The following is a 16,075-nucleotide window of genomic DNA, read 5'->3' on the forward strand; positions in this document are numbered from 1 at the left end:
TATTTTGTAGCGTGCACTGTAAAGCAGAGGTGTGACCAAGTCACTGCGTTGCAAGTCTCAAGTAAGTCTCAAGTCTTTGTCCTCAAGTCCGAGTCAAGTCTCAAGTAAAGACAGGCAAAAGTCGAATCAAGTCTCAAGTCAGGAACCTTTAATTTCCAAGTCATTTCGAGTCGTTTTTATTTATTTTTTTATATATATAATTTGCAATTATACATAAAATTCAAATAATAGACCATTTGTTCGTTTTAAAATATGCATTCATCTCAAATGATAGAACATGTGTAGCTGAACACAAAGTATAAAAAACATTTTTAAATTGGACCACTTTATTGCCCAGTTCTGTTAAACTTAATATTCAATAAAAAAAGACGAAAATGCTGACATTTCCACAGCACAATACAAAGAACCATAACAGCAGTTTTTTCCTCTTTTCTCTGACCTGTCAAAACAATATATTGTCAATATAATTTCCCAACGTAGATGTCTTCAAATACACCAACCATCCTTAGATGATACTAGACCCGGCTCATCATCATGATGGGACAGAGAGACTCTGTTCCCTGTGTTCAGGTCCAGAATCTGCTTTCTGTTACGGAGCCCCGCTCACTATCCACCGGCTTCCTGAGCTAACACGGTGCACATTATTTGTGGAGGCATTTGAAGGACCGGATTTATAGTAAATAATCACCAATTTAACCCGGAGTACACATGCTAACACGAAGTTAGCTAAAGTCAACTATCTTACAGCAAAAGAAAAGCGCCACCTACCGATCTTTGTGAAGCTTCAAATGCCGGACAAAGTTGGACGTCGTGGCATCTCCATCCGATATTCTCTTCTTGCATGTTTTACAAGTTGCAGTTCGGTTTTTAGTCGAAAGTTCATAACCTACGTAGCCAAAAGAAATTACTCGCGGAAGCATATTCGAGCGGTTATTTCGTATTTCGTTCCCTGAGCTCTGCAGCTTTGCCGCGTTTTTTTAAACGTCCAAATCCTGTTAATTTGATTGGTTGTGCTGCAGCTACGTACACACACATACATAAGAAGAGAGGAAAACCATAGTGACGGTCTGCGCATATTGATACGGAATGAGGGACATTAATTAATGACGCCACTTTATAAATAATGTGTTTTAAATTTTAAGACTTTGAGTAAAAAATATCAAGTCTTTTCAAGTAAACAACTTCAAGTCGAGTCAAGTCCCAAGTCAATGGCATGAAAGTCAAAGTCAAGTCCGAGTCTTTGAGCATTTTTTCAAGTCAAGTCTCAAGTCGTGATTTTAACGACTCGAGTCTGACTCGAGTCCAAGTCATGTGACTCGAGTCCCCACCTCTGCTGTAAAGTATGTGCCACAACATAAGAGTCTTTGTTGCAAATTAATTGTTTTAGTGTTACTGGAAACTACACAGTTTGAAATAAAATACATAATTAGCATGAAATTAAAGAACAATCACTGGATACATTTCCTGTGTCGACCTCCTTCGCTTGGTAAGATAGATATTAATGCAGGGTTTAGAATACAAAGCTACTCAGACCGAATAAAAGCACAATTACTGACACCCCCTGTATGACAAAGTGGAGTTAAAATCACTCTTGAGCAATACGCACTCTTTAAATATCCTGTAGTGAAAAGAGACACAGAAAGAGAAAAACAAAACAGAGAAAAAATAAACAGCTAAAAAAAATATTATTAAAATATTATTAATTTGGTGGGGAGACCAGCATCACCCTGATATTTCAATATTGCACTTTCAGGATCATGTTTTTTTGTTTTTTTTTGTGGTCTGACTTGGTCTGGTGGAAATGATGCCGAGGAGTTCTGTGTGATGGAAAACACCGTTCCAGGTGTGTCCCTAATGGAAGGTGTTCGGGTTCGGACGGATCATCATGACTACTTTCTTTAGTGAGTAGGCTCCTCCCCTGAACTCTGCCCAGTAGACTCCATCTTGGTAGCGGCTGCGGTAGTGTCCTCCTCTGTACCAAACACCGTTCAGATTTGAATGTGCGCAAGAGTTGTACCACCACCCTCCCTTCTGATAGTGAGCACAATTTCCTGAAAAGGTTAGAAAATAGCAAAAAAAACCCAACAAACAATTAGAATAATTTCCTTCCGATAGTGACAAATGATCCTCTGCAATCTTTTAAAAAGCCAAACTTTTTACCTGTGTACACGTCGTGGTCTCTGTCCAGCGTTGTGAACTGTTTGCCGTTGTGCCAGGTGAGGGAGTCACCGGCGTTTCCATGATACCGGCCCACTCTGAGCCTGTAGAAGTCAGCTTCCGGCTCCACTCTGAAGCTGGCGTACTCTGCAAACACTTTCCTCCCAGACCAGTCCTCCAGCGTGATGAGCAGCTTGTAGGTTCCCTGGTTCGTCAGCCAGTAGATGTTTTCCAGACCGAGCCAGTACTCGCCGTCTATGTTGCCAAATCCTTGCTGTGGAGCAAGGCGATAAGAAAAACATAATCAGAACGATTGGGAAACACTCACTGCATCGTTTGGGTTGAGCTATGCACTGCTTGTTTGGATGTCTGCGGGGATGCCCACAGGATCGCCGCGTACTCCGTGTTGCTGAAACGTGCTATATAAATAAACTTGACTGATTGATTCACAGGCTTTTCGGGGCGACCTTGGTTTTCGGCTCTATTGTTTGTTGTCAGGGAACATGATCATAAACGGAGCCTTCGGGTCAGGTTTATAGCTGGTATCAGCTAGCCATGTTTCCGTTGTTTGATTTTTGTTGTTGTTGTTATTGCAGCTCAGCAGGAGTCACTACAGTCAGTGAGAAACTCAACAATCTGAACAGTTTCTAACTTCTTTGATCTGGCTGCCTTCACACTGTAAGTTGGCTTGGAGTGCCTTGAACCAGGGAGGGATTCCTCTTCATGAAGAAATGTACCACAGTCAGGATAGCACTTAAGAGTCTTTTCAAAAGTTATGGAAATACGCTTGTTGCTGCCTCGAACAAAGATATAATTTTGAATTCACTCTTGTAAATTGTTAGTCTTGGAATAAAAAGAAGTCCTAAAGGAAAGTGAATGCAAGGAAATTAGAGTCACTTGCTCCCAAGGATCTAATGGCAATAGATGCTTTTAAAGCTTAACAATAATCAATTCATTAGTTGAACTTTTCACCATCTGAGTGGTGCGGAAACACCTTTCATAAGCCTCCATTCTCCTTTCAAACTATGAGCGCCTTGACTTGGTGTGAAGTTGTCGCACCTTGTACGTCTCCCAGTTCCTGAAAAAGTTGACGGAGCCGTCCAGCCTTCTCTGGATGACCGTCCAGCCGCCCGGGTCCTGTCTCTGATCACACCACACCTGCATGAGGCGGTTGGCGTTTTCTGGCTTCACCAGGTACATGCCGCTGGAAGTGTGGCCGTCTTCGAGCGCCTGCAGGCAATCTCTGAATGGACCTTATCGGGTAGAGTTGAAGAAAACATCAGCACCGTGTCAAACTCCATCACTTGCAGCAGTATATGTCGACATATTAGAAAAGGAAGAAAGTTACAGTGACACAAGGAGGCATTGCTGTTTTTTTGTTTTTTTTGCAACAAAAGTTCTTGTTAGAAGAGGTAAAATTGACTTTGGCTGCTTTTCTCGTGAGGGAAATGACTGCTGGGCTGCACAGCCAAAAGAAACACTGGCAAAAGGGCAAAGGGAATCCTGACTACTGAATGAATGATGAAACGATAGCAGCAAGTTTCCATCGTGTATTTCATGGAGATTGACAGTCGAGCATTATTTGACTTATTTTCACCTATTGTGTTTTTTTATTATTGTTATCTTCAGTGTAATTGCACATTTTTGTGGTGTAAAATTATCCACTGGGAATGACATCAGATTGACAAATCTCTATTTCATGCTCTGTTTATTTGCCAAAAGGCTTACTAAGGTTGAAGACAATAGGTTATGGGAACTATTATATGTTTAGTTGGAATGATGAGGATTTATTGCTTTACTGTGTGTGTGCCAGTGTAATTTTTATTCACATCTAATGGGAGATGTAGAAAACCCCCTGACGCCGACTGGCTCCCTGGCAACAATTTGTTTTGAAAGTGTTTACGTTTTCCTGATGTAACACTGGCGTGCGATGCCAACTGGCACAGAATACCGAGAGTTTAAATACAGTTAAAGGAATTAGAAATGGACTTACTGGGGTCACACAAAGAGGGAAAAGGGGCTGGGAAGGTTGCAGCAAAGCGTTTGGCGAGAATGAAACGAGATGGAGTTTAAAAGTGGAGGGCTGGGGGGAACCCTCTTATTGCCTATGATTGCCTTAAAGATTGTTTTTGGTCTATAAAGTGAGGCTGGATGATAATCTTCTTCTTGGCCTGTGCTCAGCCACCCATCTATTCTCAGGAATGTCTCTGTTGAGCAGATGCAAGCCAGAGAGTTGCCCTGTCCTGGCCTGCTCTGTTCTGCCTGATAAAGTCTGCTCCTTCGGTGGAACATATGACTGATTCTTGCCTGGTGGAACAAATGACATCACTTACTCCCTGTATCTCTGTACCTACCTCACCCCCTCTGGTTTTCTCATCTTTCTGCTCTGTTCCCGTTTCTGTCCGTCTGTCTCTTCTGCACTATATTGTGTATTCCTGCTCGGTATGCAGCTGTCTGTCTGTGTAAAGGGTTTGCGAAGGTTTTTCTTGTCTTAGCACCATGGATCTGGGCAAGAAATGACTCGTCTACTTTCAAACAGTCAATTCAAAGGTTGCCAGTCTCATGGTAAGCATTAGAGTAAACTGTCAAAGGTTAAAATCACCCACTAGTCATTAAGGAAATTGTGTGTGCAATTTTTCCCCATTTTTCCAACAAAGTGTAGATTTATAACTCAAAGAGAAAGTAATAGGCCATGCAAAACACCCTTCACATCAGTTTTAAAATCTACTAACATGTGTTTTTAAAAACCATTTGACCTTGGGCCAGTGATTCATGTTGGTACACATATGTACCCTGCTAGTATACTTTGTTTTTTTGTGGATTTAATGATGGCCATTAATAGATATACATCTGAAAAAGACAACTGACAATAGCTTTTCTGTTCTGACAACCAGTCCTTTGCACTGGGGAATGCATGAGATCTTTCTAAATCACTCTTTCTGGAAGAACGGGAAAAAACTGTTGTCTCATGAATAGTGATTAGGCAACTCAGACACAAGAGGTTCTTGTTTTGATCCAGTGCTCAGGATACAAACTGTAAGAGAGCTTCTGAAATAAATGGTCGCAATAGGAGTTTAAGCTACTCACCAGATGGTTTGTCAGTGGTAGATGGGCTGTGTGTACCAACGGGCATTGTAGGAAGGGGCGGAAGAGACTTTTGGTCGCTCTGGATCTCATTGCTGATTGGATTGTTTATGCGTGGAAGGAGAGGTGGCTGGTAAGGTGGCTGGTAAGGCTTGTTGAGAGGTGGAGATGGTGGTGGAGGAGGTTGAGGTCGTGGCTGCGAGGCAGGAATGTAACGGGGAGGGTGTCGGCTCTGGCACTGCTCCTCCAGCATGGCAATTATAGCTGACTGGTTTGTGGCAAGGGAAGCCAAGTGGTGGTACTTGTGCTCGAGATCTTTGTATCGACTGGTGAGCTGCTGCATCTCTGAGGTTTGGTTCAGGATCCGGTTCTCCATTTGGGCTAATTCCAGAGCATTGTCTCTCTTCCTGATGATCTCATGGAGGAGCTGCATGTACAGCTGAGTCACTCTGGAGTTCATATTTCTACTTTCCTTTCTTAGAAGCTTGACCTCGTTGACGATACCTCCGTCCACCTCCACCAGCTGCTGTAGGGTTTCGATCTGCCTTTTCTGTTTCTGGAGCTCCACGTTCAGCAGCTCTAACTCTTGCTTGTGGACCCGATTCTCCAACATGGCCTCGGGTTCCTTGGAGTTCACGCAGATGGCTCCGGTCACCTTTTGCTGAGGCACGATAAAAGTATAGGAACACTTGTCCTGTGGCTGTTCAGCTGGAGCACGTTTGCTCCTGCCGGCATACAAAAACTCTCCTTCCAAATCATCCTCACTGCTCCCAAATTCCTGGGTCTTATGCTTGTCTTGGCTATTGTCCGACAGACTTGCCTGTGTCTGCTGGACGCCCCAACTTAGTCCGTAAACCAGAATGACCCCCAGCAGGACCATTGAAGGGGGCTCCATGTGTTATTGTCCAACTCACCAAAACCTGTAGACAATTAATAAGAACACAGATCAAATTGTGATTACAAATATTTGTCTGAAATTGTCCTTGTTGAGCCACTATATGAGGCATTCACAACTTTTGCTCATGCCGCGAAACTGTCAGGATTTTGAAAAATTATCACTTTGACATTAGCCATTGGATAGTTGTCAGTATCGAGGTTTTAAAAAGTTATGCTTCAAAAGCACAACACTTTTCCATCGTACCATTTCTGTGGTTTAAAGGTCTTTTCAATGACATAATAGATGCAGTGTCGGAGTGTATGGAACCTTCTGTGGCTATAGAGTGAGGCAGTGCTCTAGGCCGTAGCTCTATGGGCCCCTGCTACTCAGCTAGTTTACAAAAGTCTGCTACACTTTTCCTTTGCTCCTTAAAGTACAACTTTGGCTTTTGGAAAAGTTTTCAGGTCATGAAACTCACAAACAGACTTGAAACTAACAGAGCAGCTCCAATCCCAGGCTAGCTACCGGAGGAGACAGCCTGACTAATCAACCGGCTTGTAATACTAGGAAGAGCAGAATGGTGAGAAGGCAAAATAATTCATCTTTTTTAAGACTACAAATAAATTTAGCAGGTGATATATTCTTGTCAAAAACTACAATGCAGAATCAAAATCAAAATAAACTATTGTTATAACATTAGCAGAAATAATCAATACGTTATGTTGTTGCAGTAGGAATGATTCTTGGTTTTCTGTTTTCCATCAAAAAGGGCTAAGGTTAGTTACATCATGTCGATACGTTTTACATTTTAGTTTGAATACTGTCATATCATGAAGCAATGGTACTTTTTCATGTACGACCAAACCTGTTTGACATTAGACGAGTGAGTGCATTCACTCCTCTGCTCATTGAAAGCAGATGTTGCTTGCTTTCTGTCGGGGTACACTGACTTGTAAATTGTGATGAACATCCAAACACAGAAGCACTGTGCATTAACATCTAAACACCAACAGGTTTCAGCACTAAAAAGATTTGGTGCAACCAAAAAAGCAAATAATCTGAGGGGAAATTGTTCACATGTGCCGCCGAGCGCAACAGTGGCTGCTTTGACTTTCCATGTCATAATAATCACGCGGGACGTAGATGATGTACAATGCAGAAATTTCATGGTGTCTGCTCTGTCCTCTGTGGTACACAAGGAAAACCTAATTCATTGAAAATATTTACCTTCCAGCCTGACATGTTTGAATATGATCTCTGCAATCAAAAGCAACACCTGCTGTCTGAAAACCAAGGACAATATTTATTCTACGTAACAATGTGCCCGCTTTCTTTTAATCAGATAGATTGTTGCGAGGCGAGTGCTTTGCTTTGTTCTGGCTCTGGTTCTCTTTAGGTAACTACCACAGTCTGTCTTTACACACAAACACACTTGTTTTGTTCGCGGGGCCTGGAGATGGAAAAGCTGAGCCACTGCGGATGATGCAACTCAAGTGGCTATTTTAAATTCTGATTGGGTTGCATCAGTCAGGTCTGTAGCCTCTTTCATGACATGCTAGCACGGAAAGACGATTTCAATTATGTAACATCATCTTGAAAGGATTGTTGTATAATGTAGTTCCTATTGGACTAAATCACTGATTCAATTTTTGGTATTGTTCTTTTACTGTTAGTCTTTTTTTTTTTTGTTTAAAACATGTTTTCCTTGTTAGCAGACCTTTCTGACACAACCCACAACTTTTGTTCAGGATTGCAGAGGAGTGAAAAAAAAAATACATTGCTCATTTGTTTGGCCTCAAACAAATGAGCGATTATTCTTTTTATTAAAACCAGTAATTGCAGGTTTTGAATATGATGTAGTCTTGACAGACACACAAAAAAAAAGGCCGCAGACCACTGTAGCTGCTGTGTAAGCATAATGAGTCACTGAACTTATGAGGGGAAACTGAGCGAAAGCTGCTGCTAGTCAGAATATGGTGCTTTTCTGAGCCTTCCACCTCCGGAGTGTAATTGTTTAATCATAAAGTCTTATAAATTGTCCGATAGTCACTGCAGAAGGATTCTCGCACCTTCTGCACAGATTATCCTTCTCAGAGATTTGAGCACAGAAAAGGGCAGCAAAGTCAAAAATGTTTTAGCCTTGTTATGTAATGTGCGGGCATGAAGCCAGCACATTAGAGTGGAGACATAGAGAGGAGAAATGCAGCACTTCTCAAAAACATGATCCTCGGCGAAATCAACGCTTCGTGTTTGATTTATTTAAGTGTGTAAAACATCCTTTACTTTGTTTCATTCAAATCTGCTACAGTAAAACAATGTAGTAATTGAAACCAGTGGCAATAATTTAAAATGGAATACTCAAAGACAGTATATCCTATTCAATCAGAACAAAATGCTTGAATAAACAGATCTCACTCGAGTTGGTGGATTATTCCAGATTCTCTGCTCAATTTGGTTTTAACCTGGGCCTCAAACTCTGTTCCCTGGACATAAAATGCTAATTTTAAAACTGATTTTAAAATAGATCAGAAGCCAGTTCAAGCAGTCTAACACCAAAATAACATTATGTTGTCTAACACTGATTATAAGACAAGTAGTTCAATTTCAAAGAACTTGTACTTGAAGTACAGAGTGAGTCAACCCAAAATGCAGAGAATTGCATCCCTGTGGGATGAAACAAAGTGGGGTATCATGCTCTCACAGTCTGGTTGCGGTGGGTAAGGCCATCTTAGCAGCGAAGGAAATTTTATTATTAAGTTCAAAGTATGTTTTAAAAAGTAAACCAAAGTGTGTGGCTGTTGAAAGGCTAAACAACTAGAGGGTCCGTGGGAGCGCTATGCCAATCCAAATCCATTGAATTCTCAAATACAGAAACTTGCATTGCTTTTGTTGAAGTTTTATATGCCTCTAGGGAAGTTTGTAGTGATTGAAATAATGCAGAACTACCAACTTCCATATGGGGATATGTCTGTAATACATTAGAAAATTAATGTAAGAATATATCACGTTTTCTGATTATTGATTCCAGCAGTAGAAAATGTAATCTAAACAGGATGGGGCCAAAAATTGAGCCATGAGGCACTGTCTAATGAAGAACATAAATTGGAAAAGCTACTGTTTCAGACACAGGGCTGACTTCATTTAAGTGCAGTGTTCCTAATTCCCTTACACATGATGAAGTAAATGCATGTTGTAATCCAGTTAATGAAAACCTTCTGGGTTTGTAATGTAGAATCTTCTTATTATTTTTCTTTAAATCATTGTTAAGCGTTTTTTAGAAGATCTTAGCATGGGACGAATTACTGCTTGTCATTACTGCTTGACTATTAGAGTCTATGTACTCTAAGAGTCTTTAGACTCAGACTCTGCAAATGTGATGTAACGTTCATGAATAAATAAAAAGGGAAACAACATTTTAAAAAGGTCACATCTTCTTCGAATTTCGCATTAGGCAATCTTTTTGGCACCACAGTATTAAATATGTCAGAATTCCTTAACTGCTGACAAAGCCGGCACTCGGTGACATCACTCTTGCAAGTGCTGATTGGCAAAGCGATGGTAGCCACAGTTATAGCTGTAGTTCTCCCTCAAATCACGTGTCATAGAGGATTTTCTAACAAAAACAGTAACAATAGCTTACAAATCACCCTGCACCAGGATAACAGAGCATCTCAGAGCTTGTTCCTTGTAATGTGTTGATGAGTGTGTTTGGCCAGTGGCTCTTGTGGTTTCTCCCCTGGAACATGAGCCAGTCTCTGTGTACAGCCATGTAATTTTCCCTGCTGAGGAGGAGTCCCGATTTATACATTGTTAATGTGGAATCTCCTGCTCTGGGCTTCACCACACTTCAAAGATGATGAGGAGGGGAAATGTTTGCAGCTTGCAATGAAACACATGTCTGTAGGTACATGTGGCATGAGCATAACTGCAAGGGTGTTTTTGAAAAAAAAAAAAAAAAAGGAATCACAACACTCGTTGGGTGCCCGACTCCCAGGAAAGAGGAGAGTCCCATCTGTCCTGACAGAGGCAACCCGTTATTAACCTGTCCGCAGCCTCCCAGAGGGAACAACAGAAAGCCTTTGCCTCCTTGTTTGCTGTTAACAACCTGCTTTTTATTGTCCTAGAATCGGTTTGCCAAAACATGTTGCATTTGACCAGCCAGTAACTGCAGCAATTAACTGTTGCTAAAGCGTCAGACATGGCTTGATCTGCTCACGGCATAAAGACGAGGGAATGACGCACGGTGAATAGCAACTAGCAGACCGACCTTGGCAGTGTCTTGCTACAGACCAAAATGTTTTGGTTAAACTGTCCTCAGGTGAAAAGTCTGTGTTTACACCACTCCTCGTGCTGGACTTTAGAGGGGGCTGGCGCAGGGGTGGGTCACTGCTTCTCTGAATGGTCATGCTCAGCACATATTAATTAGAAGGTGGGCAGCTATGCTCACCCTGGCTCGTATCTCTCACCTCAGCCCCTCTCATTTCAGCCCGCACATGGCATTCCTCACATTCTTCAGCACCTCATTAGAGTGAGCTGCCACGCTCATATGGAGAGCTAGTGGCGATGGCAGACAGACCCTGAGCACGGAGAACTACCGCCGCCCCAATCCGTGCCATTCCTAGAACATAAATCCACTGACCCAGTTCGTTCTCGATGTCCTACTTTCTATGTGAATGCTTCATAATGGCATCATCATCCACGAGGGGAGATCACAACACGACCACACAGCGCCTCATTTGTCAGTGGCTGAAAGGATCAGGACACTGTACTTTTGGGGATGGGGGCGTTGTGCAGCGTGTGGGGATCAGTGCCAGCTCTGCAGAGAACGGTCTCCCGCATGTTACCCAAACTTTTCTGTATCATGGTCAACCTTAATTTGCCTTTCGTAATCCACGCTATTACCTTGCTTTGATTGTAATCACTCATTCCTTAAGCATGTAAGCCATGAAATGGGAGAGGTGATTAAACTAGACCACCTGCTCAACTTGTTCCCGAAAAGACAGCACGGCCTCGGTTTCTGTCTTCCCTCCGAACGCAATCATCTGTGCTTTAGGTCTAATCACAGAGAGGGAGGCAGAGGGTCTTTGGGAACAGTTTCGATAAGTTCCACCATTGTACCTCAAAGCCCCTTTATCCAAACACTCCTCTGGCAACAGGAACAAAGAGGGGATTCAGCTGCCTGCTCCTCTATCCCCTTGGCTCAAGGGGAACATCCTGAAGCGGTATGCTTTCCATAAGACGTTATCTTTTTCCGCTTCTCATTAGAATAAACAGCAAAATGTCACTCAAGGTTTCCCAGAAAATTGGACACTACAAAATGCCATTGCACTTAATGTTATTTTTTTAAAAGCTTATTTGCAAATAAAAATAATTATAATACACTCCTGCAGAAAGCCCATGTAAGTCAAACCTGTTCTCAGTTAGTCACGTTTCTTTTTTTTTTCCACCAGCATCCTTTATGTTCCTCAGTATTTACTGGCACCAAGCGGTGAGTCAGATAACAGATGCTACGCTACCTCTGGTGAATCTGTGGTGACTCAGATTGACTGTGTGAGCCAAAGTGTGAGTTCTTTGCAAAATGGGATCAATCAGGGCACATGGTTTTAACAAGGCATCAGCTGTGGGGAGATGATCACTTTCTCTGTCAGATCACGACTGCCGTCAGTTGTCTTTCAACTTTCTCTGTAAAATTAACCAACAGAATAAGATGCATGCACAAACTTACTAAGATTAATAAATGCTTACAAGACAACTGCACAGTGTTGAGGAGGTTCTCAGTGGCTTTGCCCTTCTGCCAGAGCTCTTCGGAGATTGCCTTGGTAGGAATTCATCCCAAGTCAGAAAGTTTCACTTATGTATCTTCTCTCTCCTCGTCCAGTCTCTCTGAAATGATCACCTCAGTCCATTCCAACAGTGGAGAACTTTGTCATTAAAAGGCTGCCACTTGCTCAGCAGTTGCCCAACCTCCCAGACACTCTTTGGCAAACATTGAGTAAACAGTTCAGAGATCCTCTTGAAAAGTGTGCACTCTGAGAAAAAGACAATGGGTACCTTTAGATGGATGTTGGAGCTTACTTTCCTGCCAAATGGTGAGAGTCCGGGGCAGGATGTGTACTGCCCGTGGCTGGTTGGGAGAAGACTGTCACTTTTCCGAAGGCTGAATCCATCACTTCTGCCTCACGGCTCTAAGAGGCTGTCTCTCTCCACCGCACCTCTCTCACTCTTCCCCTCCTTGGTGTGCTTAAATGATGAAAAATGCTCAAGCAGTTTTTTTTTGTTGTTTTTTTTCACCGGGGCAAAGCCCCCCTCCTTCTCCCTTCTTCTCCCTTAAAATGAACACATTCTTGTTTAAAGCAACAGCCGGCTTTCTCCACCCCTCCTCCCCAACGGTACAAAGGAGATCCACAAGCATGCACGACGCAAGTTATTCAGACACACTGCTCACATTTCAAGCCCCCTGCCTCCTTGCCACCGGCTCATCACCACCACTATTTCTGCCAAGGCTTGCATTGGTTGCTCTGGTTAAGGACATATGTGGCATTGCATTAATCTGATCCCCATTGGGCACAAATGCCCACCTGTCCTGTGAGCGCGGCAGAAGAGGACGAACAGGCTGGAAGCAGATCCAGGTGTTTAGCTCTGGTCTGGTTCTGTGACTGCTTTTTCAGAGCCTGGAGGTGAGATGTGTGAAACGGGCTGCGTGTCTCGATGCTGAACCAAATCTTGCAAGGGTGTGATTACATCATTACTCTGAAAGCACACTCGTGTCCATGTGCTTTGGTGGATTTGAGGATATGAAACACTTCAGTGGAGTGTTGTCAGTCATGTCAGAGTTATCCTAATTTCTCACGCTATGCTTTGGCTTTTTTTTATGTTGCCTATTGTGCCTGTTTTGTCTGTTTTTAATATGATTTTCTTTTTTTTTTTCTTTGCCCAGTCAGCTATGATGTCGGTACATTTCATGCTTCTCTCAGGATCATCTATTTTTTCATTGTTATGTATTTTCTTTTGTTTTATTGTTGGGTTTTTTATTTTTTAGCCAAGCACATGTTCTTTTCGTGTGCGCGCGTGTGTGTTTGTGAGTCATGAATACTTCAGAAAGCAAAATTACAGAGGAATTGTCGCAGCTTCAGAAATATGTTTTTAATTATTTCTAACAGCTTCACTGAAATGTAATTGTTTCAGCTCAGCTTGGAGAAGCGCCAGATGGGCAGTGTTGGTCACATGTTTGTAGTTTGTTTTCCTGCTTCTCTCTCTCTCTGTTTTTTTTTTTTCTCTAATGAATAAAAAAAAAATCAGTTTAACTCTGCCACGCCTCGATGGGTCTTGTCACGTTTCAGTTTATTACTTAGTTTGCGAACCTTAACTTCACAGTTTTATTGTAGCTCGGTGATAAATAAATGTTCCATTATGTTTCAGAGTGAGCTTTAAAAGTCACAGGATATGTGATTCTCCCTCACTGGGTATAAACAGTTAATAAGTTACAGATGCCTATATTTCTTTGGGCTTACTACTATAAAGTTAAAGCACTAAGTACTTGGTTGCATTTAAAATAAACAAAAAGGAAGTATTTAGCAGAGCTGCCACCACACCAGCTTTGCTTGGATGTTTGATATCGGACAGCTTTACTCTTAGTTTGTCTAAAAATATTGCTTATTCGTTGAATAAATTAGCACAATCCCTCCCAAATGCAAACCGGATGTCTTGCAGCTGAATTCCTTAAAGCAATTTTGCAAAATATGAAAGAAAGCTGGTGGGCATTCTTTCATATTTTTTAAGAAAATTTGATTTTTTTCCAAAAAAGAAATGAGAGTTTTCCTTGTATGTTTGCACTGATCATTCAAGACTGCAACATTTGTTACATTTTCAGCTGATGCAATCCGCTTTCCCACTACACCGTGTCAAACAAATCAAACTCTGAAAAACCTGTTTATTCCTCGCCTGTGGTGGCGCTGCACCAAGAACTACTGAAGGAAATGACATAAAAGCCTCTGAAGGAGACACCAGGCACTACTTTCTTATTCACAAAATGTGAACAAAAATGGAGTGGCAACAGATTTAGCACTTTGTTTTTGGTAAAAGACTATGAGACTAGCTCTACACTCGTGTATTTGTTTTGGTTGTATTCACCCATATTGGCCTGTGCTATATTCTCTTCCTGATTTTGGAGCGGTCTCCAGTGCGGTTGCTATTCACACATGCATTCGAACCGCACCAGAGTTCGCTTCAAGCAAACAGAGACCTAGGTTTATAGGTAAAACAAAATTCACTCCCACATCAGAGTTGGACACTCACACCTCCCCAAAACCAACTGGACTTTCTAGGCAAACAAACTAGAGTTTGATTACAGTGGACTAAACAAGGCTGGTGTGAATGAACCCTAATTCTCTATGCTACATGTTTATATTGGCTTCTGTTTATATTTCAAAAACCTGTTTTGAACAAAACTTACATTCACTTTGTCATAAAAGTATCAAATACCATTTTGCATTTCTCACCGCAGCACTAAAAACTGTTTTCAAAATTACAGTACATTTTGAACCTTTCTGCTACGTCCTTGGCATCTCGTTTTGAAACGTGGGTGAATTACTACCTGCTATAGTTGCAAGTCAAAAGCTTCTTTTAACCAAATTTGGGTCTTAAGAGCAATATGTGTAAGAGGAAAATCCAGACATCCCTGTCCCCGACAATATTCTCCAGCTCATTCTTAGGGATCCCAAGGCATTCCCAAGCCGGTGTGTAGTAGCTGCAGCATATTCTAAGCCAGTGAGGCACGCCCAAAGAGCCAACAAAGAGAGGCACCCTAAAGGCATCCTGATCCTATGCCTGGACATCTTAACTAACCGCCTTCAATGCGGAAGAGCAGCAGCTCCAGAAGGACAAAATGTCTTTAACAAATGACCTCATAAAAATAAGTGTTATCCAGAGAATACAGTATTACGTAAGTGATTATTTAATTTTCCATGTATATTTTTCTTTGGACAGATCATCTGTTATTCAGTATTTAAAAGTGGACAGCAGCTGTTTTTTTGGGGGGTTTTTTCACTTCAGCTTTTAGTGAATGGAAATGTTTTAGCACCTTCTCCGAGGATGGAGGGAGATGCTACGGCCGGCTTTACAGAATAAAAGTCCTTGGTTTGCCAAGAATTGGACAAATGAATTTCACATCTAAAACCGAAAGCCAAAACTGAAGGATCGGTTGCTCATTGAACAGACTAATCCTCTAAGTGGCTTTTTGATCAAAGAGAATAAGATTTAAGCTCAGGCATTCATATATGTTAGCAGATTAGGGGATGAGGCACTGAGCCTCATTTTAAACCACATTGTTGTTGCACTGATTAGTTCAGTTACTTGTGCTTAATCCTCAGCAGACAGAGGAACATGGAATTTCACAGATGTCAAGAGGAAAAGCAGTGGTCAACCTGTGCACATATGGGAAAGGTTGGAGAAATCATCTTCAGCTTGAAAAACTTTCACAGATGGGTTACTATGTTGGTTAATGGCCTGATTGGTTTCCTGGCAGAGTGCTAAGTTTAGAGGCAGATAACAAAATATTATGAGCACATCGCATGACGTGCAACATTTTCATAATACATGTCAAATTTAGTGAACTGCGTGCTCATCTTGGAGTCGTAATGCTTTTTTTTCTTGCTTTTTTTATCTTGTGAAAGCTTACTGCTTTTGCCAGGACTTTGCATAACAAACTCTCAGATGGGGTGAAATACAAGACGAAGCGGTGGTCCTACAAGTTGTACTAAAGGCAAGACTTTTCAACCCACTGCAATTAATATAAAATACATTTCCAAATATTTCAAAAATAGCATGGCAGTATTATAGTTTGTCCTGATGTCCAAGAATATTTTAAGAAAAAATATAAGTTGTTTTAAAAAATCAAAAAAAAACTTTTTTTGGACATGAATCTGGACTTTAAACTTGATACCGTGAAAAAGATTAAGT

The 16,075-nt window shown here is 41.6% G+C and overlaps 1 protein-coding gene across 3 annotated transcripts; it reads right to left on the reverse strand.

Annotated features, from left to right (window-relative positions):
• Positions 1-1,737: 1,737 nt before the first annotated feature.
• angptl2b (angiopoietin-like 2b) lies at positions 1,738-12,379 on the reverse strand. 3 transcript variants are annotated; one of them, XM_028034696.1, is made up of 5 exons: positions 11,844-12,379; positions 5,245-6,161; positions 3,217-3,410; positions 2,161-2,431; positions 1,738-2,051 (listed from the first exon to the last, which is right to left on the reverse strand). In XM_028034696.1, the coding sequence occupies exons 2-5, from the start codon at positions 6,134-6,136 to the stop codon at positions 1,852-1,854; spliced, it is 1,557 nt and encodes a 518-aa protein (XP_027890497.1). In that variant the 5' UTR covers positions 6,137-6,161; positions 11,844-12,379; the 3' UTR covers positions 1,738-1,851. The 3 variants fall into 3 exon arrangements, with proteins under 3 accessions (XP_027890497.1, XP_027890498.1, XP_027890495.1); XM_028034697.1 differs by having other exon boundaries at positions 12,170-12,378; XM_028034694.1 differs by having other exon boundaries at positions 11,864-12,376.
• Positions 12,380-16,075: the final 3,696 nt, after the last annotated feature.

The sequence above is a fragment of the Xiphophorus couchianus genome, chromosome 12 (genome assembly GCF_001444195.1).
Source record: "Xiphophorus couchianus chromosome 12, X_couchianus-1.0, whole genome shotgun sequence".
NCBI classification, from domain to species: Eukaryota; Metazoa; Chordata; class Actinopteri; order Cyprinodontiformes; family Poeciliidae; genus Xiphophorus; species Xiphophorus couchianus.

What these genes read in the sequence shown, in the direction of transcription:
- angptl2b (XM_028034696.1), bottom strand. Translation starts at nt 6,136, where the DNA reads ATGGAGCCCCCTTCAATGGTCCTGCTGGGGGTCATTCTGGTTTACGGA. An exon ending in TACCACTGACAAACCATCTG is followed by an intron (nt 3,411 to 5,244) that starts GTGAGTAGCTTA and finishes CTACCCGATAAG; the next exon opens with GTCCATTCAGAGATTGCCTG. An exon ending in GGAACTGGGAGACGTACAAG is followed by an intron (nt 2,432 to 3,216) that starts GTGCGACAACTT and finishes CTTGCTCCACAG; the next exon opens with CAAGGATTTGGCAACATAGA.